We start from the raw sequence: 27,915 nt of genomic DNA on the forward strand, positions 1-27,915 counted from the left end.
AGCAATGATGAACTCCAATGGGCTGCAAACGCTCCCACAAGGGGATGGAAACAGAGTTCACCCCAGAGGAACCGCGTTACGCCGCCGCCTCCGGCGCACCACGGGCGACAGAGCAAGGGAATCAGTACCTCGAGATCCGCTCCTGCTCCCAGGGGATGCACATGGAAGCATCTCAGGGCCTACGTGCTTAACAGGCACACACGCAGCCAGCACTGGCTTTGAAATATTTCAGTCGAGTGCCGAATAGATACAGCCCAAGCTCAACGTTCACCATAGCCAGAGGTTATTCACATACGGGCCTGGCCGGCTGTCGGGGTTCGCCGAGCGCCTGTGTGGGTGCTTCCTCGCTTCTCTTAAGCTTTTAGCTTTCGGAGGCAAACCAAGACAACGGTAGTAATAAGGGTGCAAGCTGTAGCCACTATTTTTTGCAAACCCTCAACACAAAATCTTTAACAGAGCAGCGGGCGACACATTCGAGGGATAATACTACTGGTCCACATTCATATGCCCACAGATGTCACTTAACTATTATTTAAAGGACCTTTTAGTTTACAAGCACTTAAAATAAGAAATAGCAAAAAAAAAAAAAAAAAAAAAAAACCCAAAAACTTGGAGTTATTGAAAGTTTTATAATTCATAATAAAATAAAAATCAAGTTTCTTCATAAATGTGAAAGTCACAGCTACTAAAGGAAAGTTTACTTCTATCTGAAATCTTCCTTTCCGTGATGCGGTGGCCAGCTTCCCGTCGGCAGGCAGGACTCCCCTCACCCGTCTCACCCGGGTGCTGCCAAAACCAGGCGAGCAGCCCCCGCGCCTGCCTCCTTCCCGCAGCCGAGGCGCAGGCAGAGGGGCTTCTGCCCGCAGCGGAGGGAGGCGGCCTGCAGCCCTGCTTCTCTCTGACAACCTTCCTTACTCCTGAAAACATCTACCTAGACAGAAGTAGATTTTAAATAAGTCTTCCACATTATTATACTTTTCTATTCATGTACATATTCTGGGCTTAAAAAAGGAAATTATTTTAATTAAGGGGTTAACCAGAAAACTTGACATTCAACCCAACTGTTGCTCAGCTACAGCTGGCAAGCATCTTTCTGGAAGTCCATTTAGTTTCCTTCTCTCTCTTTTTTCCTCCCTCCTCTAACTCATGATAGAAAAGGTTGTTCTACCTTGCAGGTAACAGCACTTCTTTCTATCCCCAGACTGCTCCGCTGCAAAGAGCCTACCAGCCAAATCGCTCACACCTGGCTGCTGCTAGGCGCCTGCCCGCCCAGCTGTGCATAAGTTTGGAAGTCACAGATGCAGCGATAACCAGTGGCAATCGCGATACAGCCCAGGCTTGCAGCAGGGGCTCAGAGCTCGCCTTGGGCAGATGCTCTGGCTAAGCACGATAGTTGGGGAAAAAGAGTTTCAGTAAGCAGTATCATCATTAGCTACTCAGGCAACAGCAGTTTGCCCACAAAGGCACTTGTAACAGCAAGCAGTGGCATCTCGTGTGCATTTTTCTTCTCATAAATATTTTTGCTCCTTCAATTTTACTTCCCACTCCTGTGAGTCATCTCTTTGCCATCCTACTTCACTTAGCTAGCTAGTTACTTGGTAAATGCAGCTTATTTGCACTTAAAACGATCATGTTCCATCAAATCTAAATAACTAGGCTAAGGACAGAAGATTTATTTCTCTTGTTTCAATCACGCATCGCAGATAACACCAACATTGCAAAGCCCACTTACTTAGGGATCATTAATAAGGCCTTTCACAAAATTAAGAAGTTGTTTAAGAAGCCATAATTCAAATATAACAATAATGATGGTTTGCTGTATTTTATTTGCTTTTTGGTCCCAAAAGCTTATGGTGAATGGCTTTTTTCCTCCAATTTTCTGTTATATAAAAACTGCAAATCTACTTCAAAAAGGAATGAAAACCAATATTCTTATGTATTCAGCTGAACCTTGGAATGCCGATGTTTAGGGGAAAAATATGAAAAAAACTAAGTATTGTGGCATTTATAAAACAGAAAAGGTGATATCACAAACCTACAAAACATATTAATGACACCCATCACACAATGTCGGCTCTCACAGACATACGAGGCTCTCATATGGGTAGAAAGAGAATGGGATGATTTCAGCTAGAGATTAAAAATACAACCAAGCCCACCACCCCGGGGATATTAAACTGATGATCTCTGGTTAAGGAAACAAATTACAAGATCATTACAAAAACTGTATCAGCTAATTGGAAGCATTTTTTGAAGACAGCATTTTTTAATGTTTTTGTCTTACAGATGTAACTGAAGTCATAAAACTATACACAAGTTACGGTATGACAGATCCAGAGCTACAACAACAACAACAGGTTTACCATGGGGTCAGAAGGCAAGGGAGCCACTAGCAACAAAAAAGACTTGTGGCAAACACGTTACCATTAGTATCATGACTACTTAGTAAAGCTGCTGTCTTAAAACATAATTAGGACTTACTAGTATCAAAGACATTTTGTCTAATATTAACCAAAACAAAAAAAATTGCATAGTTAAGTCCCGTACTTGAGTGAAATCGCACACACACTGTCATACCCTGGGACGATGTTTACCTTAAGATCAAGTCACTGATCTTCTGCCTAAACACATGCATCTCTAGTCACTTCTGATCAGAACAGGTCCTAAAACCAAGAACTCGCTTAAGAAAGGCAAGTCGCACAGCCTTTATGATGCTATCATGTATTTATAGCACTGCGCTTCAGAATCTTCTAAACCAGCCAACATGTAGCTTCTGTTTTGCTTTGTTTTCCAAACCAAGGACACAGCTGAGTTCAGAAGCACAGTCCTGCAGCCCGCAGACTACAGCACAGCCCCTGCCAGCAACAGGCCACAGCCACTGTACGGAGTTTGCCAGGCCTCAGAACTGAGCCTTGTCAGGCTTGACCTGCCTCGAGCTTTGTTTTCCCTTAGTTTAGCTGTAACAGCAACTTTTCCAATAACCAGGTGGTTATGCCCAATTTGTTTCACGGTGGCATATCCGTGTATGGTGTAACCCTGGCTTTTATATAGCCAGCAGCAACAGGGAGCGACTCCGTGCAGCACGAGGGATGCACAGCTCTGCCGTACTAACACGCTGGCATGACGCAGGGGCGCGCAGGCCGGGTGCGACAGCCAAGCCCTCGACAGCGGGGACACGAGACGCTGCATGGGCAGGGGATGGCGAGAGATGGGTGCCCCGGAGACCCCCGGCCACAGCAGCTCACCCCTGCTCGCGTGCAGCCCCACAGCGGGGCAAAACCCACGGAGGGGCGAGGAGGAGCACAACGAACAGGCATCTAACACACGGAAAAGGCGCCACGTTACAGTAAACTCAGATGTAATGTGCAATTGCAGACCCACGAAGAAAGAGCAAGGTGCTAAATTTTTGCACATAATGCAGGTACATCTATTCCACTGAGACACGGAACGGTCCCAAGACCTCACTGAAGCCCCTCTCTGTAAATCTATTTCTCCCTGTATTCAGACAGAAAACACTCATTTTTCTTCTTACCCCCAAGATGAGTGCAAGGAAAGCAGCAGGGCAGGAGCTCCAGTCCCGTGGTCACACACGCAGCCCCCAGAAACACGAAGAACAGCAGAGCCTCTGCTACGCCAGCGGAAGCAGCAGCAAGGGCCAGCAGCTCCTCGGGGCAGCTCATGTGCAAGCTGCTGGTTAACAGGTGAGAAGCAACACCTGAGCAGCACTGGTGGGTGCCTTGATTTCCTTTCAAGGGGTTAAATCGAAACACCTGTGTGGCTTCAGCAAGGTGGTGCTCAAAGAGATAAGTTCTTACCAATTTATGGAGCTATTTCCAACAGCTAATTTTAGTCTTAAAAAAGCTAATCCCATTTGGGTCCCTCTATAATCAACAGAACTGGAGGATCCCTATAAAGGGAAAACTATAACCTTGCTCTGAACCACCACCTCCAAGAACCTCTTTCTCTAATAACTAGAGTAAGACTAACCTAAATTCAACCTTTGTGAACACCCCCTTCATCACTAATAGCTCAGGCACGCAGTCAGTCTGCAAACCTAACTGCTATTTTGACGGAATCGGTCTGCTAAATAGGATAGGAAAATGGATTTCTGAATGTGCAGGGGTCTCAGGAACTCCCCTGCCTGGGAAAGAGCCCCAGCACATCAGTACAGACTTGCTCCTACACGTTACCCTTCTGCTCTCCTCATCGGCGCCGGTCCGTTCGGAAGCCAGCGCTGGAGCACCCTGCCACCCCGGGCACCGCCAGCAGCATCCCCGCGTGGGAAAGGCGGCCCTTCCTCCACACGAGCAACATTTGCTCATCGTAGAAGTCCTCGTGTCTTGTTCCCTCTCTCCAGAGGGACTCGGGGCCACCAGAGCCAACAAATATCATAGATACGTCCATCACACACGCACACACCGAGGAAATATATAGAAGACAGTATTTTCTGCTGTTGACTTTCAGTATTATTTTGCTACTTGTGATACTGTTAGAACTACTTTTAATGTTTTTGGTTTTGTTTTTTTTTTACATTGGAGTAGAAACATCTTAGCACAACCTCACAAATATCCCTACTGACTTCAATCTGTTGTCTTTCCCCTCGGAGACATTCACTCGGAACAGAATAAAATCGTAGAGAACATCGCAGTGCTGAAGCTGTGATATGAACAGTAACACATCGCTTAAGGACATATTCAAATACCAACTTAGTTTACACACAATTTGATTTGCTAAATGTTTGCCAAAATAAAATAAAGATTGGGTTAGTAGTTGCAAATCCGTTGTGGTGTGCCTTCGGAAGATAGAGAGAGAACTCTAACAGATAGATGTTTCTTAAATCAATAAAATCTCAGAAAGATTTCTTGTCCTTTCAGATGCTAATATCAGCCTGACTGAATGTTGAATCATTATAGTTCAGTATTACAAATATTAACAAATAAAACTGACAAAAAGAAGTATTCTGAAGTGAATTTTAAAATGACAGCAAATACTGAAAAAGGAGAAAATGCATATACAGAAAAATCAAAGTAGATTCTTTCTATATAAGGAGACCCAAATTTAATGTAAGGATTGTATTTAATGTAAGGGATAAGCAGAAAGTTATCTACAATTTTTAAATTTAAAACAAAACTATTTTGCAAGGCATTAACATATCCTTAATAAAATGCTTTGGAAACTAAAATAAGATTAACAGATTCAATGCAACATAAAATGGCTTTCAAGAGAAGATACTACTACTTTAAAAGAATTAAACAATATTCTTTCATCATAATTCAACAAATATATTCTAAAAGCCTGTGAATATCATAAATGTTGATTCCTACCTTTAGATATCCTAATACATATTTATAGATACACTATAATTATTTGTATGCAGAAATAACATTTATAACAAAGACCTAAACACTAAATTCATAAATACATTTCTAATGCCATATATCAAAGGTCAGATGAAATACTCCTCTCCTAAGTCTTAAAAGGCTACTTTATTAGTTTTGCATTTTTAAGCCTTCTGAAACTGAAATAACCTTTTTCTTAAATATGGAAATTTAAATACTTATATTATACACTTCAGAAATCTTATGAAAAGATGCCATGCTCATCCCTTTGCTTTCCATCACACAATTGCTAGTAACGCTATAAGGTGTTTATTCTTTCCACACGCTGTTTGCATATGTTTGCAGCTTTCAGAAACACGCATCTCCTAGGTTGAGCTTTCCTTTGCTTGACTTAGTTTTAGGCAGAAAGCCTTGCAAGATTATTCTGAATCATCAGAGAAGGGCAAACTGTGAAAGTACTCTGGGCATACATTAATATTAGCAGAGAAGAACGTGTAGAATTTCATAAAGGAAGCACTACAAGCATCCTCAAGTAAGTACTATTAAACTTTATCATGCATGTTTAAGGAGACTGAAAATAAAGTGATTCTTTGTAAATGGCTGGCACCTACAATATCCAGTGGCAAAGATCGAGCAAATCTATAAATACACAGAATTATGTAATGTAAAAAAACGGCTCCTTTCACCAGCCATTGTGCGATCATTTCATTGAGTCTATAACCTTGTCTTATGAGTCATATCATTATAACATCAATAATCATTTCAATCACTTCTATCACATTTCACTCACCTCTCCAAGGTGAAGAGCTCTAGCACGTATTTAATCTCTTCCCTCTACAGAAGTTATTCGGTACCTCTGATCATTCCTTTTACCTTTCTCCGTACCCTACTTTTTTTGACATGGGATAAGCAGAAGGTTATCTACTGCATTAAGGTCCAGGAACCAACATGTGAGACCACCGCCAACTCCAGCGCGACAGGCTCACATTTTCTCTACCAAATGCTGTTCCTGAAAATTACTAAATATTCTATTTGCTTCTTTGACAGCTGCCAAGCATTGAAGTAATGCTTCTGATCACTCCATCTGATGTTTCCAAGAAAGGTTTCTGAGCAATAATACAGTCATTCACTCCCTCCTCCTAAAACCAATTTCCATCTATTATGAAATGCTGAAAGTGAATTTTATTCCCTCACTTAATCCTTCAGCTTTATGAGGGCTTTCTGCAGCTTGCCAGTCAGTCTCAGTTTTGTCTGGCCTGAATATTCCTGTCTCAACAGCAACATCGTCATGTCTCCATTTGGTCCCTTTTACACACTGAATAGTATAGATTCCTATGGAGTTCTACCTAAAAACCCCTCCCCTGTAAAGATTCAGCATTTACTCACACCAGTGAAATACAAGTGGATCTGCCTTCACTACACCTTAACCTCCTAGTTCACTGGATGTGAATTTAGACAATGCTTCAAAAATCTCCCCACCACTTCTCTTCTCTGGGATGAGAGGAAGACCCGAATCCGAGGCTCTTCTGCTACGTACGTGAGCGTGGGCTTACTGCCATGCTGTGCTTCTCGCTGCGTTTTCTTGCTGACCTCCTTATCTTTACAATGACCCCAACTCCTTTCTTAAAACTAGTATTTTCTATCTGCACTACATGCCATTTATCAACAACTATTTCATCTGCCACTAACTCAACACTGCAAAACCTTTCTGCAATTGTTTGTGATTACTCCTGAATAATTCTGTGTCATCAGCAAATGTTTTCTGCCTTCCTGTTCAACCTTTCTCCAGATCACTTACCTGCCGTTGACACCTCAGCCTGCGGTAGTTTATCCCCCCATGAAGAATGGGTCTTTGGGCGAGAACCTTCCTGACCTCACTGCAGTGAGCACCAGTCTATGAAATTAGGCCTGTCCTGCTCGCGTGGGCTTTTTCTACCTTTCAGGGCTTTTATCCTTTCCAACTTATACTATGAATAAGGGCAGGGTTATGCCCCTTTTCTCTCCTCACTTCCTTCAGCATGGAGCCTCGGAAGGAGGTAAGGAAGTGACACTCTCTCCATCCTCCGCCTGGAACAAAGCATGAAGTCCCACGGGATTATCCTGCAGGACTACAGTCCCAGGCCTGAGGGAAGCAGGAGAAATATCCCAGGAGGAGGAGAAGTGGGACAGAATAGAAAAAGGAGGGAGGGGGACTAGTCTGGAGCGGACCGTAAGGGAAGTCTCCACACCAGGGAGGTCTCCTTTACTGACATTGGGTGGCACAGCCACAGCAAGTTTAGATATAAGCCATTTTCTTTAAGAATATAAATTGTGAATGAGTTGTATCATATTATATGGAAGTGGTTTTGGGGGATAACTAGAACACAATATATCTACCCTTAAAACTGCAAAAACTTACTATATTTCATTTAACTGTATAGTAGATGATACAAAATCTTGTTAATATTTCTACAAAAGGACTTTACAGCTACTTTACAAGTACTCTCTTACGAATTTTCCTGCTCTCTCCCCTTTACTACAAAATAAACCACAGTAAAACCCCAGCTGTAATGATATTCATCAAGTCACCTGCATCAAATGCAGGTTTTATATGGTGGTTAAACATCAAATATAAGAGAAGAATTGTTTTTCACTAACCTTTAAATAAACATGGACTATATCATTTTAAGCACACCTATAGGGTGTAAATTTATATTCTCCTAACCACAGTCCTTAAATTAACATTCTTGACAGATTCAGTAATTAGAAATTTGATCAATCTTCTATAAAAGTACTTCTATAGGAACAGTTTTAGTTGTTTCATTACAGTGTTCCTCAGTGGCCAAAAGCTAGAATAAAATACTTCCAAATATATATTTCCTGAGGCCTTACAATTCACATAATCAGAATTTCTGCCTTGAAAAATGCAACTGCTATGAAACTGAATTTGTCCTTGTATACATTCAGCTTTTATTTATTTACAAGCAATTTTTGCATAATTATGTCTCACATCTTTGCTGTTAGGAGTCATTAATGATGATTCTATCTCCTGCAGGAAAATATCTGTATTTCTTTATAACTACCTGTTGTAGTGACCAGGTGGTAGAAAGGCGTCTTGGACAAAATAAACCCCTATTGCCCACAGGATAAGATTCGGGCAACAAGAAAATACAAACATTTGGAAGCCATCTCTCATACTAAAACTCTTTATTGTGTTTCAAGAAACCTAAGGGGCAAAGTAATTGACTTGTGCTGGCTTGTACAAAAGACAGAAGAAAAATATAAATTATTTTGGCTTTGCATCTTGCATAACAAGCAGACTGTGCAGATGTAAAATCAACAGCACACAGCAACTTGGTCTTGATAAAAAACATGACTTGAGAAGAATATCAAATCAATCTTTCCCAGTGTAAAGCCAAAATATTTTGTTTTTATTTCACCAGGTCATTTAGCTGCTCCTCTGAGGTGTAGATGAAGCAAGTAAAAACTCAACAGAGAAGTTAGGAGCAGAAAAGCAGCAGGCCTACAGGTAAATGGGTTCCCTGACTATCAATATAAAGAAGATACATCCAGTGCTGAAATACAGCCCATGCTAGTTAGATAAGACTAGGACGCTGGGCTCAAACATTTCCCTCATCTAACAAGTTCTTGGCCAACTGCTTCTTTAGGGCGCAGTTAAAACAAGCTTAGCCTGCCGCTGGTTAAAGGGTGCCTGGGACAGGCAGCTTTGCGGCCTGCCCATGCGCGGGGGAGAACACTGCTCTTTGATCAAGATGCTCAAAATTGCTTTGCATGATTAGTGGGTAATGATTCAGGCAGGTCACGGGCAGATCCTTTTCATTAACGCATTAACAGATGTAAATGTATATTAATACCATAAAGGATATAGGCTTACCTACTTGGTGAGAAATCCCAAATTGCTAAAACCCAGTGATCAGTGCTAGAATAATCTAGTAAGCATCTGAAAAGATGCCATCACAAGCAGTCCTGGGAGCTACAGTCCTATTTCTAAAGGTAGGATGTGATCCTGAAGGAACGGTAAAACATAGCCAAGTGCAAACTTACTCTGTCAAACTCGCATGCTGTCTCACCTTTCTAAATCTCTTAAACTACGCAGAATAACAATAAACATTTTATTTGACACCAACAGATTCTTTTTTTATTTATTTCCCAGCACGCTCCTTCCCCGCTGAACGTACATTTTCAAACTGTCACCTCACACTCTAAATTTAAAGACACATCAGTTAGGTGATTTCTAAAATATCTTGCAGGACTGCTAAAAATTCTCCCATATCGTGGTGTTTGCTGGCTGTGCATGAGCGGCACAGCAATTCCACGGTGCGAACACAATGTGAACTTGTCAGCCCTGCAACCAGGCCCAATTCCTACAGTTACCGCAGTTCGCTAAGCTCAACTACCGAAACTACCTGCAACGCTTGCGCCTCCGTTTTACAAAACTAACGCTATCAGAAAAAGTTATAGAAGTCTGCAAGCTCTTCAAAGAAAATGAAAAAAGGATTGAGTGTGTATCTTTATTAAAGAGCACTAACATCCCTTGACATGACCCAGATCATCACGAGAACCGTTAAATTTCAATTAGCTCTGAGCTATGCTGACAGGGCTTTACTAAGAGTAACTGCATGATTTTCTTGAGGAAAATTTTCAATTTCTTATGACACAGAAGAGAGCGTGAAATTATAAGTTATTTTTCAGTTGTTGTTTGTAAAAATCATTAATCATAAAAGCTATTGGATAAGAGGGAGAGAAGGGGGAAAGACGACCCAGTAACAAAGGCGATGATTTGGTACTTGAGAAATATGAATTCAGATCTTGGCTCTGCTAAACTCTTTCTCGTGACCCATCAGTCAGACTGTTCGATTTTCAAGTTTCTGCTTGTGTAATATAGAGATAATAACACTTACTAACCTCCCAGGAATGTTCTGGACTTGAGATTTGTTAAATGCCACGACACTACGGTAATGAACCTGACCAAAACCATCTTACTGCTGCAACCTGGAGAACATCCAGAGCGCGCGCAATTGCCAGCAGAAGGACTCCAAGCTAAGTGCTCACATGCGTGGGGAAATATTCCTCGTGTCGGCACATTAGAGGTCTGAATAAGAAAGTGTCTGCAACACAATAATTGTAAAGGAAATATTTCAGTAGTATCACTAAACAGGCTGTTTCATGAAGTAAATTCAGATCCTAAGATTAATCCATATTCAACCTGTCTAGCTTTGAGTAGATAGCCTCAAAACACCATTTACAAAGATGGAGAATTCAGAAAGTCCACAGAGGAATTGATCAAAAAGAAATATTCACTGCTTTGTTAAAAGTCAGGAAGGGGGAAAAGAAGAAATGATTAATTTTCCTTTCTTTATACATCCATTTGTATACAGCCAAGAGAGAGAATCACAAAGCTAACCTCCCTTACAGAGTTATACTCCTACAATAGCCTAGGTTAACATTTCCAAAGAGTGCTTCTGTTATCTCTCTTTTTCAAAAAACACATCCTATTACATTTCAGTGAGCTTTATGCTCCTGAATCTCCTTAAAGCCCTTAAATAAATATACACATCTCTAGTGACAATTGAGCACTAACTGACCAAGGATAGTGACTGTCTTTCTTCATTTATATAGAGAGATCACAATTTATGTGAAATGACCAGCATAGGCACTTGTTAATCCAAAGTAGGTATTCCCAATGTAACTCACGCAAACATATGAGAACTGCCCTTTTACAATCTAGGCATCATAGCTTATTGCAGTGGTTTGTTTTAACATTGATTCAGGTAAACCCGTCACCACATAATTGCTCTTGTCTAAGATTATTAGAGATTTTGGTGATATAAACTTCAGATTAGTGATATCCAATATAAGAAAACATCATTTTCTTCCTCTGTGGGAAATGAAATGAGGTAAAACTTGCAATATAGAGACATCCAAAAAGTGCATGTTAAACAAAGGTAAAACACACAGTTCCCTGTGCAGGAAAAAATTAAAGCTCACATCTAACTTTAAGCACAAGTCTAAGGAAAGGAAAAATAATGCTAAAAATCAACAAACTAAAACTAAGGTAATTGAACTACCTCGCACTAGCACTAGAAAAAAATAAACACAGGCCAGGCGTAGTGATATCAGCTAAGCTTTTTCTAAAGAAGAAAAACATCCATGAGAGTAGTCTCCTGCTTAGCATCAGGAGTGTGCAAGCGCCTTGCTGCTCCTCGGCCTTAATGAATTCCTGCAGTAAGCGTCGGAGATATGTCAAGGTAGCGCAAAACACCAATGAATACTATGACAATGGAGCAGACACTCGGAATTAAACAGTTCCCCATCCGAGCTCAGAGGAAGTAATGGAGCAGAACGGATTGCTTCATTTATGTTACTTAACTAACATTTTTCAACTCTTTTATTGTAATTCACAGATATCAGTATTTCCAACTGCTGCAATTTTTAAAACGTACAACTCTGCAGACTAATACTATCATTAAGACAACATTAGAATACACAGAACGATGAACAAATCAGAATAAAATGAAATCTTTTCCTTATAAATTTATTAGAAAAAGATTATAACACTGGCTTATTTTCTAAGACAATTAAAATATTTCATAAGCATGCTCTATCACAATTATTTTGTTCATGCTTCTCAGCTGGAAATCCCTAGATGATACTCAACTCCTCAGATTCCTCTGTGGTACGCTATGTTGTTCTGGAAGAAAGATTTGTTGTATTTAACAACTTAAAAAGATGCATTCAACAAGGGGACAAAAAGAGATCCAGATTCCATGCTACTAAAATATTTTGAAGACAACGATAGCTATTTTTCTGTTAGTAACAACAGCAGCTCTTCCAAAAGGCAAGCAGCACAGCCCTTGGCACAGCATTACGAAGGAGGACGTGTTTACTGGAATGACACGGAGCAGCACCAATCCCTCAGCCTTTCTCTATTGTTTTAAAAATCCTACCCCAAAACAGTCCTGGTAATAAAGGAATGAGCTGGCCACCCACGGTGCCTTCATCAGGCCAGGTACCAAAGTGCAGTACAATCTGTACTTTCTGTGCTTCATACTGATGAGGAAAAACTGATAAAACGGACAAGTATATAGAGCTTCTCTCCCTAGAAGTGGCCGTAAAAACGTCCTGCAAAGGAAACATAACTCTGAAAAAATGTGGCAAAATAGCAACAGCTTTCTCCTACTTTTTTTCTGAAATGTTGTCAGAGAACTTCTGCTGAAATGTCACGAAGAAATGGCTTACTTGCCAAAGACTTATAACTTTAGGTAAATGAGCATAGGGGAAGGCTGAACAAAACAATTCATCTTTGCAAACAAGCCAAATGCAGGAAAACGCAGACGAACCCCTCTTCGCTGCTAATGCCCAGCCTGCTGAGCCGGGAAAGCGCTCAGCGCTCTGCCATTTCACACGTGCACATTCTTGCCAAAATCCACAATATTAATCCCATTTCTTGATTTTCAATTTTTACTGGTGTTTGACAGCCAGAGCACAGAGATCATGGCATGTTTTCTTGTCTAATACGGCATCCCACTTACTTGCCATAAGGAAATAAAATCATCTGAAGACCTTTTAGCTGAATCCTCCCACCTTAATGAATCTCAATGTATGGTGACAGAACAGGAACAAGGTTTCAGTCAAGGGAGTGAATTAGGAGTACGTTGATCTGGGTTTTATATCCAGTTCTACTACAAACCTCCTACAAAGGCTCTGGCAAGTCACCCCTCGTGCTGGTTTCCCCACTGTAAATCTGGAGCAATCGTATTTCCTCTGTCGGTCACGTTTAGTTTTGGTGGCTGTCTTCTAGGACTGTCTTTTATTGCTTTGTCTACTGGTTTGCTCAATACAGTGCAACTTTGGTTGGGGACTACAGGCAGCACTGTACAACTAATACAAGTTCAAAATGCTAAATAAATCCATAGGCTCTCAGCTAGAATCAACCAAATGTAATACAAAATTAAAATTAAAAATCCAGGATTCAGTGGAACTATTAAAAATATATTTACCCAAGCATAGTTATTTATCTACCCAAACAAAATAGACAAAAGACTGTAAAACAACCATAGCTAGAAATTATACTTGAATTATTCTGAAGCATGCAACACACAATTCCCTGTGATTGCTGCACCTTTTATTTCGATCCGTAGGACAGAAATACCAACATAGAGAATTCCATAAACTTAAGAAGTCTGCATTGGACTTGCACTGCTATTTTTTAGTGTTTCTTCTAAACAAGTGAATGGTACAAACCATTTTATAATCAGTAATGTACTACATGTGTACATCATGTCACGGGTGAATAGGGCACAACGCCCAGCCATATGGTGTACTTAAGAGCCAACTCATCTGCATAGCCCGTTACCAGGCAACACCCTGGACTTCAGTCCCAGCTTGGTGAAAAAAAGATGACCTCTTAGCCCTCGAAGTTGATTGATATTCATTGTGCTGGTTAGGTTATGATCACAAGGGAAAATAATAAAACCAATTATGCACACAGAGATTTGGCAGCATTAAATCTTCCCCAAATTCCAAATGAGTATTTCCTTTTTCTTTATTGTCATGTATCCCAAATCTTTGCTTTAGCGTGCTGCAGGAAGATGAATATCTTTTCCTTCAGCTACATTTATAGATACTGGAGCACTATATTCATAGACAAATTAATGTCAGCTTTCTAACACTGTTCCAGTAATTATCTCGGGGACCAGTGTCTCCCACAGGTTAGAAACCCCAACCTCATTCTTACATTTTTGTACCAGAATTTTTCTAACATAAGCTGTCGATTGTGTCCAATCCTGCTACAAGCTGTAAGGCTGTTCTGTGATAGGAAATACCGTTCATGATGGAGGAAAAGCTAAAAGCAACAAGCACATTTAGCATGACAGAATTGATTTAAATTTGCCCTCGAGATGAACAATTTTTTTTTTTTTTTTTTTTTTTTTGTCCTGCAAGTCAGGCAGCTTTCTCAAAATAATGCAATGTTTCTTTAAAGTCATTAAGATTTTGTGCATGGTGTAGGAGAATTAAGTATAAAACTTATTATTTCTAAGAGTGACTGCGTATCTAATTCCTTCAATCACACAAGACTGTGCGGGGAAGGGGAGAAACTCAACTAATAGTAGTGCATTTAAACGAAAAAAGTGAACCTGGTCTATTATCTTCTCAGTACACATGTGCAACATCACTACTTACTACACACAGAAGAGATAAAAGAGTAACTATAAATCTATCCTTTTTATTCCTTCTGCTCAATACAGAATTGACTCCAGCCTCCCATATAGAGCTGCTTCTGCTGTGCCATGGAACAATTCATGTTTATTACCCAACGCAAAGATGTTAGAGCAGTGCATTTTGTTTTATGCAGATCAGAAATTGTTTGAGGAGAAGAGGTACCAAATACACATCTACTCAGTAGCATTTACTTAGCTTGTTTTTTCTGATACTTCCATACTTATTATTATAAGTGAAGGATATAAAATTATATTCTGATTAAAAAGTGGTTAACCAATATGGTTCACAGAGTATAATTGGTTTATAAGTATGTCTTAAAATGAAACACTTCAGAAGTAAAAATAAATTTCAAGTATGAAAAGGCAACACATAGTTTGGAAGGGAAGACCTCTTTGTATCTATTTTAATTTATTTTCAGGAGGGAAAAAAGAAAGAAATGAATCAACACCAACGTTTTTCCACACGTCCTATAAATCTGGAGCATAATGCATTGTATTCCCTACGCTGGCATTACAGGCGCATTTGAACAACAATGCAAAAAGAATTACTCGTGGCTGTTTGAAGGGCAGATGTGTCTGAACTAATCTATACACCAAGTAATTTCTTTCTGCTTTACGGAATCAGCCACAGGTAAAATAAATTTGACAGTGATACAACCCTAACGTGTAGAAGGGAAGTAAGAGGGAAAAGCCCTTCACCGCAGCCCACGGCCGGCACCCGGGAAGGCGGTTCAGTGCGCAGGGCGCTGCGAGCTGCTGCTCACCAAAGACCGAGAGCGAACCGGACCTCGCACTCGCGCCCGGCGCGACTCGGCAGCCCGCCTTAGCGAGGCACCTCGGGAAGTCCTTATTCCTTACGAGGACACAACTCACTTTTCGATCCAGTTCCAAGAAAAACAAAACAAACGAACAAATCGGCGCACTTACAGAAAGCAGGCTCCGGTCGGGAAAACAACAGGCACCACTTGCATGGGACTTCTGTGGAGTTTCCTAGGAAAAAGAGAAAGACACCCTTACTGTAAAATAGAGACTCCCAGGAAATCATCTGTATCTTAACTCTCTTTTTTGCCCTGCATCCATCAACAACGCTTAAAGTGAGCTGTAAGATTCAATTGTTACAATAAAAAATAAAATTGATAATGCATTATTTGAGCTCTCATATTTTTACGTACAGAATGAGAAACAGCATTACATGCATTACTGCGTCATAACGGCAGTTTTCTCATAGCCAAAAGCACAACTGCAAAATCTGATTATTGACTCATAAACACCAACAAATATTTTATTATTTATTCAATAGATATTGTCAATAAAAAAGAGGAGGAAGCTAGCCAGGCACTTCGCAATTTTTTTTCATACCGAAATCCTATATCTGTATGATGAATTTACCTAGTAAAATAGATGTGCAATTACTATGCCATTTTTGCCTGGTTATAATTCAAAATTTTCCCCATGTATGTTCTTGTTTAAATATGAACGCGCAACCATGATTTACTTTGTGTGTGTTTTTCAATTGTAAACTGCAAGCAATTTTGTGGGAAAAAAATGATCATAAAATACACGAACAGAAGCAGGCATCCAAAATACATTATACATGCACATCGCTGTACCTTAAAGCAGGGTAACATTCTATTCCGTGCCACTTTTTTTTATTGATGGGCAGCTGGTGGCATCTAATATTTTACTGAATTATTCATTGATTTTAGCAGTTATAGTAAGCTCAGCCATGTTTTTTGTAACATATTCTCCCTACATACATTTTTCCTTTCCATGTGCAAGCACTCCTATACACTCCCTGATATCAATACTCTTGAAAACACAAGTCTTCTACATATTCTGAATCTTCAAAGAAAACATGGACATAAGTCTACGTATCACCAAAATATTCAGTATACAAATTTGATTTTGTTTTATCCTCTCCATTAAAATTCCAAGCAGTACACATATTGCATTGTTTTTCATAAAAGATATTACGTATGATTTCATTTTAAAGAAAAAAAAAATCAGTAAATCAACAGTCAGTAGTGTGGGTCCCTAATGCAACTGAGGATAAATAACAATAAGAAGAACAAGAGCAACCAGAAAGGGCGATGTGCTATAAGCATATTAGGTGATATTGCAACTATCAGACATATTGTTAATATATATATGTGTGTGTGTGTGTGTGTGTGTGTGTGTGTGTGTGTGTGTGTGTGTGTGTGTGTATATATATATATATATATATATATATATATATATATATATATATATATATGTATTCCACAATCTGGAAGAGTGAGAATCGACAGAGAAACCATACTGGGGGTTGGCGTCCGTGGAGCAGGGACCGTCCTCTGGACAGCTCCTGCCCCACAGCTGGGGCTCCTGGGAGGAACCGAACCTCTTCCTGCCAAAACAAAACCATTCATCAATTCCTGAGCTGAAGACACAAGCTTCTTCTTTAAGTAGTAAAATGAACCATACTTATGTAAAAATACTATAAAAAGGCAGCTTGCATAAGAGGGCTAGATATGCTTATAAACTATACATTAAAACTACTGCAGCCTTTTCCTTCTAGGTATTGTTTCTTTGTGTGAGATCAAAGATAGCTCTGAGTACAAGGCAAGGTAAATTAACGAGATGAGGACTTTCTTAATAATCTCTAAAGAGTTTCTTTTTCTTTTTTTTTTAAGAAATTAGCATATATGTTCAAAATAAATTGTGATTTCGGGCCATCTTGCAATGCCATAGTGAAACTCATTCATAGTCAACAAAATTGAACTGAATAATTGAAAACTAAGTCTCTCAGGATTTCCGTATCAGGCGCCCCAGTTTTTCATTCTTTTAAATCATTGTAATTTTTCAATTGCAAGCTCACACTTTTTTAGACTTTATAGCGATTAGAATGCTAACCCATTTAGGCTATAGTACATTAATTTTCCTTTTCTGAAAAACTCATATCTGACCACACAGTCCTAGTTGACTTTCTGTTTAGTATAAAATAACCTATCATTCATTTTAGAAACCTGACAGTCCAAACTGCTACTACTGGTATTCCTCATTTATCCTGCATTTATTAACTCTAGTGACTGAGGAAACTGAGAATATACACAGAAACACAAACTACATTAATTCCAGGAATGTATGTAAGTCCAGGAAGAATGAAGAATATACTGCTGTATATAATTTACCAAGTAATGCTGTATTAAATTGGAACAAGTGCATGAGAAATAGTCAAAATAGTTACTTCCAAAGTGATTAACTTGGCTGTAATATTTAACCAGAGTAATTATTCATTTTGCCTTATTTTACAGCACTATATAACTCATCTCCTTTAATTTCTTCTACATAGGAATGTTAAAGGGTTATGCTATGCAGAATATAGATATTATTTAAAATAGCATATGACATGAATATGACATGAAAAAAAGGGGATTTCTCAAAAACAAATGGTCTAAAAGCACCTGACAAAAATCAGAGTAGACCCCCACCCACAGTCCTGTATTCTCTAACAGCTTAGAAGAAACTTTCTTACCATGGTGCTTGCAGAGGAAGATGGGCACATTTACAGACTTTACAGGGGTTTTGTAAAGATTCCTCCCCAACCACAGAAATACCCAAATTGTATCCTAGCTGCAGTGAACCCGTGGACTTGACCTACATAATACAATCTAGTTAAGGGTATCTCCTTGTGCACTGCACCTGGAGGCTCTTGCAAACTATGCAAACACACTGATGAAGTTGCATTAATTAGCTATTTATACAGTGCATTTCCATATTTTGAGATCTCATGTAGATAACTTTGCAGAAACTGCATACATTACAACCTATACTTTATTTGCTGCCCAGCTACTTGGACAATATTTGAGCAACACACACGACCTGTTAGTCATATCTGTACGATTCTGCAATTTTCAGCAGAAGACAAAAGACCAAAACTAAACATTTTGTGAAAGCAATTTCTACATTCTGACAATGTATTTACAAGACCCCGTATAACCTATTTGATTCTCACAGACTTCGATGTTATACTATATTATTCTTTATACTGATATGAGATCACATCAAGACTTGTTTAAAAAAAAAAAAGCCTCATGGAGACATATGTATTTTATATATTAAGTTTTCTTTTCAACAAAAGTCATATAGCTGAGCGGAGCAAGAGGTGGGCTCTTGCTTTGCATTCCTATCACACAGAAATAAATATATGATTAGAAACATTTTGCCTGCATCTGGTTTTGTAGCATCTGCACGCGATTCCCACACACAGGAGCGGCATCCCCTTCTTCGGCTCAAGGTGCAACCAACATTCGGCAACTCTGAGCCCCTTCCTTCCTTCCTGACCCACCAGAGTGACCGAGAAGAGAAGGGAGACTTGAGAGTCAGCTAGGAGAGATCCTGCTCAGTATTTATGGAAAAGGCTAGCAAAGAAGAAAATGTTGTAGGATTTACTTCAGGATGGGAAGGCCGGCTTTATGAAAATCGCCGCTGTTAGCAAGCGGCACAGGCAGGCACTGCGGATATCTCGGTCTCCGCTCCCTCGGGGCGGCCGGCTTAGGCAGCCCAGCCAGGCAGAGGTTATTCTGCAGGGTCACCAGGAGCGACAGCTCTGGGCCATCCAGCCTTTATAACCAGTTGCAGCACCCAGGCATTCCTCGAGTATCCCAGACTTTACATTATTTTTCCAGAAAAGTGGCTCCCTTAGGCATTAGAAAAAGCCCAGAGCAATAATAAAAGTGAGTACTAATAGATACACACAATTCCTAAGCCTGACTCCTACACCTGCTGCTCGTACCTTGATCAAAAACCTACATAAAAATTGATCTAATCTGATACTTTTAATTTTAATTCTGTTGAAAAATGCAATTAAACAATGATATCTGTTGCTTTAAGTTAAAAGTCATTCTCTTTAGATAACAGGCAAACACAGCAAGCAGTGAGCTTTGCCATCATTAGACTTCTAACCATATTACTTCTATTTCGAGGCTTTTTTGTTTGGTCTCAGTTTAATTTCCTGTCAGCCTTACAAGAGATTTTTAATGTTTGGGCTGTAGGATATGCTCTGATTAAAAATAATCTTCCCAATTACTGCCTGGCATGAGTCTACTGCCACATGCACTCTGCCACTGGCTTCTGAATTTCTGTCAGCAGTAATTGTGTCTGTAGCTTCTAACTGTAAATGAAAACCCAGGGGGCATATTTGGGTTCCAGTTTCCTTTGCCTAGCCATATCTTTTAATTTGCACTGTCTGTCAAAAGGAGATGTTCGTAGGCACTAAAAGGAAATCCTTAGAACATCAGGTTAAAAAAAGAGGAAAGCAGGAAAAAAAGAAATGTAACCAGAATATGATAAACTATATTTGATATTTATTCTAGCATACTCCATATAGATAGAGAATCTTACTGAATTTTATTAGCATTAGCAGAAGTAGAATGAAAACATTTACTGAGCGTTTCCAGCTGCACTTTTTCGCCATTAAATTAAATCATAAGTTCTGAGCACCAACTCATTATTGCCATTTTATGCAATGTGATCATTCTAATGAATATTTGACAGAAGAGGGTTTCTTATCACAATGAAAAAAAAAATCATACTCCTTTTTTCTCTATATGAAACATATGCCAGCAGCATCCTGGGCTGCATTAGGCAGAGCATTGCCAGCAGGTCACGGGAGGTGATCCTGGCCCTCTACTCAGCTCTGCTGAGGCCACACCTGGAGTCCTGGGTTCAGCACTGGGCTCCCCAGTACGAGAGACATGAAGCTACTGGAGCAAGTCCAGCAGAGGGCTACTGAGATGATGAAGGGACTGGAGCATCTCTCCTATGAGGAAACGCTGAGGGAGCTGGGACTGTTCAGCCTGGAGAAGAGAAGACTGAGAGTGGATCTTATCAATATGCATAAATATCTGATGGGAAGGGACAGGGCCAGACTCTTTTTCAGAGGTGCCCAGCAATGGGATGAGAGGCAGTGGGCACAAACTGAAACACAGGAAACTCTGTCTGAACATGAGGAGAAACTCCTTTACTCTGAGGGTGACTGAGCACTGCAACAGGTTGCCCACAGATGGTGTGGAGTCTCCTTCCTTGGAGATATTCAAAAGCTGTGTGAACGTAATCCTGGGCAACATGCTCTAGGTGATCCTGCCTAAGCGGGGGTGTTAGACCATGAGGTCCCTCCCAATATCAACCATTCTGTGACTCCACGTGGAGCTCTAGCCTTTCTGTCTCTCTCCTAACGTTAACCCTAATCTCAGGCAGAGCCTGAACCTGAGCCCTCCAGCCCCATTCTTGCCCTCAAGGAAAAAGCTGTCCTGGCAGCAAGCTTGGGGCAGCCTGCATTTCCTTTGGCATGCCCTTTGCAGCCCCACTCGTGACTACAGGCTCTGGGGATGGTGGTCAGGGGTTTGGGGGCACAGGCAGTTGTCTGCTTCATCCTGGCAGTGAGGGGGATGGACAGGAGAAGGAGTAGATGGATTCTGCAAGTTAACAGTTGACTGCACAGCTGGTGTTGACAACAGCATTTTGGTTTCTATGACCATGGGACCCTGTATCTGCTTGGGAGAGATAGGATCCACATCACTGGATGGGGCATACGCATCTTTGCCAACAAGCTGGCAAACTTGGGAAGGAAAGGTTTAAACTAGGAAAGACAGGGGAAGGGCAGAGTTACACAGACAATGCAGTCAGCAAAGCAGGGCTCAAGTGCTGTCACCTCAAGCATTTGCATGCAGGCAAGGAAGTGCCTACAAGACAAGACTGTGGGGAAACTGCTTGCACCCCTTCTGGGAAATCAGCACATTCGGATGCCTCTCTGAAGTGCCTGTACGCAAATGCATGCAGCACAGGGAATAAACAGGAGGAATTTGAGATCTGTGTGCAGGTGCAGGGCTATGATCTCACGTTGCGATTACGGAGACATGGTAGGATAGCTCGCATGACTGGAAGACTGCAACGGATGGCTCCAGGCTCTTTAGGAAGGACAGGCCAGGAAGGTGAGGAGCAGGAGTCACCTTTCCTGAGAGACAGCAGCGGGAATGCATGGGGCTCTGCCTAGGCGAGGACGATGGGCTGGCCGAGAGCTCGTGGGTATGGATGAAGGGGTGAACATGGGTGACACTGTTGTTGGCCTTTTGCTACAGGCCATGGGAACAGACTGTCCTGAGAGGTTGTGGAGTCTCCCTTGGAGACACTCAAAACCTGACTGGACGTGGTCCTGGGTAAAGTGCTGCAGGTGAGTCTTCTCGAGCAGGAGGTTGGACCAGATAATCTCCAGAGGTCCTTCCAATCCCAACCCTTCTGTAATTCTGTGAAGAATACAAAAATATTTAGTAATAAACTGACTATAACTACCTAAATATTTACATATAAGAAGAGTAACAGACTTCAGTGGCAAATGACTAGCTGAAGTTACCATTTGTCTTCAGGAGTTAGTGAGAAAATCCTATGAGCATTCCATATTAGAATAGAAAGTAAATAAAAATGTCCTACAAACATATAGGCACATACACTGAAGAAGCATTAAAATGAGGAAAATCAGGAGGTGTCTATTTTATGGAACATAATCTTTCATCGAAAAACCAAACCAGACCTATACAGAGTATTTCTGTCAGATGCTGAAACGCCAGTGGGGAAAAGCAGATCATCAAGGGCAGAAACATTTAACTTATTCGTTCTGTCCTTATACACACATCTATTAAAGGCTCACATAAATAGTGAATTTAATTTGACAGCTATGTGACAAGATTCATCTCTTCCCGGTGTGACATATTATAAGGAAGGTAATTCAGATAAATAACTGAATTCTCCTCAGAAATGTTGAAAACTGTAATTTAACAGGCCTGAGTATCAGGGCCCTGTGGGCCTCCGCGGCCCTGAGCAGCCTCCCCCGGCGCCTGCACAGCCGTTCCCGTGGGCCGGGAGCCCCGGGGCAGGGCGGGCCGTGGGGTGCCCATGTGCAGCCCCGGCTCTGGTCCCACTCCAGGGCGGACCTGGCCCCGCTGCAGGCAGCTTTTCTGCTGGGTGGGCCTGGGGATGCACATTGTTGCCGTGGCTCCAGCCCTCTCTGGTCCTGTCCCCGGCTCACGAACGTTTGATTTGTCAAAATCGTACAAGTAAGTGTTTGTCTTAACAGTGAAATGGCATCCAGCACATTCGGACTTCAGTGGATATAGTGTGTACATTTTTGGATGCAGGAATCGTGGAAGTTTTCTTCATGATAGGAAAACAAATGCTGGGATTTGGTGTATGTAAGTAGGAATTGTCTAAGATCAAACTGAAAGGCTGTTCTTGGGTTCCTGGTACAAGAACTTATTTGAAACGTTAAGGCCAAATTTTAGTGGTTGCATTATATTTGCTGATTGATACTCTACTTTGCATGCTTGTGTCTGTAAACGAGGTGAGGCAGTTGAGAGGCGGAAACAGAACTGGCTCCAGCTCTATCCTGGAATTTTGGCAAACCCTTCTGTAACACAACTTTGCCATAAGTAACTCCTTACGGCTATGCCCCTTCGTATGTATGTCGTGCGAGAGGATGTCAGTGCAGACCAAAACCAGACAAGAACCTCAACACATTAACTGAACCACGTGCAGTTTCTCATCAAGGCAGTGGAGATGGTAACAACCACCACATTCATAATTTCCTTGTATTACAGACGTAAGAGTGTCAGGGACCAGTTATAATATTCAATGGCTGTATAAAAGAAGTAATTAAAAAATATTGTACAAGCCTCTAAGAAAGCTCTTCATGCCTCCTCAGAGTCCAGAAGAGCAGTATTCTCCCAGCTGCAAGACACAACCAGTCTCCGTGACACCCGCTAAATATCTTTTTTTTAAATTTCTCTATCTCATTTGAGATAAGAGCATCACCTGCACAATACATCCCCCTAGCCTTCAGAGATGAGAAATGAAATTAGATGCCTGAAATTGCCAGAGCTTTTCAATGAATATGTAAGTTCTCTCTATATATGGTAAGCCACCAAGTTCAAAATGATGATTCCTGTGAGTTATGCCATGCAGATGTTTAAATATTTGCTGTGTCACAGCATAAAAATTGTCGTATTAAGCATAACATAATTAAACTGAAAGAAATACTGAGAAAGGATAAATGGAGTCACAAGAATAAGGTAGGAAATCTGGATAAAGATAGGGCTGATACAGCAAACAGCATCAAAACCTCACAGCTGACTGTTTTACTTCAGATCCATTTTTCAGAAATATGTAGCATTCCATTTCCATTATCAAGATCAATGTCCCCATGATACACGAAGACATCAACTGGAGAGAGTCGGAGGGAAAAAAAAGCACTGTGATATACTTCACTATGATTACACTCCTAAGAATATTTTATTTTTCTGTTTCATAATTCAATACTTACTTGATAGAGAAATAAAAAAATAAATCTTCTTCTCCTTAACCACAGCATACTAACCAGTCCTTTTGCAACAACCTCAGTCTTTCATAAAATTACAAAAAAGCCTAATTTAATAATCAAAATATCTTATTGCCCCAGTGGTGGTGATGCTAAGAACATGACTGATACTTTCTACAGACTGCCCAGAACTTATGCGAAGTGGTGACGGCTCGTCTTCTGTTCTACTTTGCCTACTGAATTACATCATCAGCCTAAGGCAGTCGGGCTGGGTGCTGGGGGAAGAGAGAGAGAAATGGGAATTCAAACTGGTCTCTCCTTTTACCAAAGTAATCTCAAAAAAATGCTAAGACTATCAGCAGCCTTTGCTGCAGTTAGCTCCATATATGAGACTACTTAGCATTAGATCCCTTGGAGACAGCTGTCATTAGAAATTGTCTCAGCACATCGTTTCTACAAATAGGACAACAATTCCCTTCTGCATCTCAACAACATCTTTTCCCACACAGATTACAACGCAATTTTCAAAAAAGAAATAAAATTTTAAGGGGTTCTAATCTGAAAAGTTAAGGCCTTTTCATGTGCTTCCCCTCCTTCATGTGCCTATATATGACAGAAATTCATTCCCGTATCAGTGCTTTTTTAATTATGTTTTTACTTCTTTATTTCAAATCAGAGAGTTCTGAAAGAAACTCTAGTCAAATTATATTTTCACCGTGCTAGACCCAACGATGTCTTACATCCCTTACTGCGATCGTGTGCGTGCTCAGAGGCCAGGAGGAAAGTCTGCAGTGCTTTCAAGCTTTCAACAGCAGTCATCAAACTGTCAGCACTTTGCTAAACTTCCAAACCTCTACTCATATTAGAGTAGTACTACTGTAATCACCGACACCACCATGTGCAGGCAAAATATATCTTTGCAATAATGACCACAGGTTTTATGATGACCCGATGCCATCTATTTTCATGGCTTTCTTGGGACACCTCTTCCTCTCATTTCATTCCACTACAAACAGTAGTAAAACGTGTATCTTCGACCTGAAATAGCATTGACCAAACTGATGAATATCATTAAATGTTTTACACTATTACATGCATCAGACCTGTAGAACTCAAAGCTCAAAATATTAAAAAAAAAAAAAAAAGAGAGGGAGAGGGAGAGGGAGAGGGAGAGGGAGAGGGAGAGGGAGAGGGAGAGGGAGAGGGAGAGGGAGAGGGAGAGGGAGAGGGAGAGGGAGAGGGAGAGGGAGAGGGAGAGGGAGAGGGAGAGGGAGAGGGAGAGGGAGAGGGAGAGGGAGAGGGAGGATCCAGAACACTGGCAAGGACATTCAAAGATCTTTTCAAATCATTTTTATACCAGTCATGGTTTGGGCAACCAACGGGGAGAGATGGCTGCATTACAAACCGGATGATGAGAATTACATTTATGTGACTACCTATAAAAGCACTGTTGCTAACATAACACTGCTACACCAAAAGATATAGCGATTTGTTTATCTGTTTCTGTGTGTGTGTGCAACACACAGAGGTAATAAACTACCTCGATAGAAAAGAGGAAAGAAAATTAAACTTTGGAAGTGAATCAAGACTAATTTAAAAAAATTACACACTAAAAAAAGTAATAAAAATTGGTTTACTCACTTCTTTCAAAATACTTTCAAAAGCAGTTCCAAATAAATACCTTTAGGCTATATATTGACTCTTTTACTAGTGTAAATTCTTGAAGAGCTTTCCAAAGGTCCTTTAAAGAAGTGTCTTTCTCAACTTTCGATGGTAAGAAAGCTCACCAACGACATATGAGTCTGCACCGCTGGGAAAATCAGCTCCCCAGCTAATTTTACAAGTGAGTGCAGAAGAGTGGCAAAATCCCTGGCACCAAGTTTCTTTATTATTATGGCTAAGCATCATATCTACTACTTAACAAATAACAAAGTTGTGAAACTCCGATTTTATTTCCCCGCCCCCCCCCCCAAAAAAAATCTTCCTCCTTGGGGGCTGTTCTACCAAAGCACTTGAACAGGTAGATCCAGTCCATGGACATCGGTGAGATTACTCACTTATATGGATAATTTGCTTACATGCCTGCTAGAGTAAAAGATTATCATCACTAATTCAAGTGTTCAGGGCTTAGAAAGAAGACACAGACATAACCAAATAATATGAAAATGGCTTAACTGTTATTAAGTATAACTGTGAAGAAGTCCTTCTATCAATCTCAGCGGTGAGCTTTTAGCATTGAATACCCTGATACTGATCAAGACTAAAAAGCGGTAACGTTAGACATTCAGAATAGGATTTTTACATTTCTCATTTTGAAAGCGATAGTTCTTTCATCTACCACGGGTCAAGAAATGAATCACGGCTGTCTCAGCAACGCAGTTTTGAAAGAAATTTCACACGCAGGGAAAAGACGGCTACACTTGCCTAATTTCTTTTCTTCTTTTCTAACGAAAAGGTCTGAGCCTGCCTGGGAGCTGGAAATGCTAATAAACACTGTCGGAAGTCACGTGCCCGGTGCAGGGAAAGGCAGCAGGAGCGGGCAGCAGAGCGGGGCCCAGGCGCCCCGGGCGGCCGCCAGCCCCGGAGGCAGCAGTGCGGTGGCCAGGGCACGGCGCTGCCCGCCGCTCGCAGCCCGCTGCTGGCCGACACCAATGCTGTTTGGGCGGCTGTGGTGCAGAGCAAGTTTCTGGGGGGTTTCCCACCAAAGATGCAGGAATGAGGGGCCACACTGTGTCACCAACAGCACGAGCCTTCCTTGGAGGAAGGGCATGGTTTCCACGGCAGGGAACCCGCAGCAGCGCTGCCTGCGAGCGGCCGCGTCAGCTCACCGGAGCCGGGGCCTGAAGCTGTCGGGGAGCATCGCGCTGGATCGGTGCAGAGGCAGCAGAGATGGCAAATACCAGGTAAAGCTGTCGTTACATCACCCTGATAGGAGCATCTAAAGTGCATCTCACTGACCCCAAATCATTTTGGATAGCTTCTCTTCAGACAGTTTATCACTGGCCTATAACTAGAATAAAGCAACTGGTGACTTAAATCAGGGACGTAAACGACTACACGTTGGAAGTGGTTTGACTGTATGAAGAGCCTCACCCTGCCCCGGAGCAGCCGCGCCGCCGCCGCCCGCACGCCCGCGAGCATGGGCTGCCCGAGCCGCAAATGGCGTTTACGTGAGACCATTCAAAGACTGTTCTCGAAAACTTCCACACCAGAGCCAGACTTGCAGAAAGCAGACGACAAAAGCCATTTTCATGAATCATTTTAACGCACCACCTTCGAAGTGCAGAGGAAGCCCCACCTGCAAGCCAAAGGCGCCTTTACTGACAACCGGTTCCTTAACACTGCATTTTCCTTTCTTCCCAGCGTTACCACAGGCTCCAGCCAGTGACCTGTGCTTATACTTTCACCTCTGATCTAATAAAGATCTTTCATGGAGAAACACAAATTGCCTTTTGTCAGTATTGCTGGTTCCGTACAGGACAATATCACAAACAACGAAGGAAAAGTAACATCATGCAGTGCAGTAGAAAAGGCCACTGCTTCGGCCAGCGCACATCAGGCTCCCAGCATCGGTGGGCCTGTTGCTGTACGGAGCTGCTTTTGAGGTAACAAAATCCTACAATAGCACTGACATCCCGATTGCCCCTCTTACGTCCGTAATTCTAACAGGCAGCTTTAAACGTTACAAACAAAAACAGCAGAACTCCTTTAGGGCCAGGATGCGGATGTCGCGCGCCGGCAGGGCCCAGCCTCGGTGGCAGGAGCTCTCTGGGAGAGCGAGCAAGCGGGAGAAAACGCTGCGGCCGGGAAGGACGGGGCTGCGTAAAGGATATAGTGTTCACCCTCATCAATACACTACTGCTGAACTTTAATATAAGAAACAAGACCAAGAAAACCACAAATAAATGTTTCTTAGGCTCAGGAAGTCTTGGGAAAAGACACTGCCTAATAAAAACACCACCTCCTAGCATATGTCTGTGGGAGAGGCAAAAGCTACCACGTATCTTTG

The 27,915-nt window shown here is 41.4% G+C and overlaps 1 protein-coding gene across 12 annotated transcripts in view; it reads right to left on the reverse strand.

The window, feature by feature from the left end:
• The window catches only part of RBFOX1 (RNA binding fox-1 homolog 1), a 1,256,643-nt gene that overhangs the window by 794,555 nt on the left and 434,173 nt on the right, over window positions 1–27,915 (reverse strand). For all 12 annotated transcript variants that reach the window (XM_064520441.1, XM_064520435.1, XM_064520437.1 and 9 more), the window contains one exon: window positions 15,488–15,550. In XM_064520441.1, the coding sequence (XP_064376511.1) occupies window positions 15,488–15,550 (63 nt within the window). The remainder of the gene's footprint in view (window positions 1–15,487; window positions 15,551–27,915) is intronic.

The sequence above is a fragment of the Dromaius novaehollandiae genome, chromosome 14 (assembly GCF_036370855.1).
Source record: "Dromaius novaehollandiae isolate bDroNov1 chromosome 14, bDroNov1.hap1, whole genome shotgun sequence".
Classification (NCBI taxonomy): Eukaryota; Metazoa; Chordata; class Aves; order Casuariiformes; family Dromaiidae; genus Dromaius; species Dromaius novaehollandiae.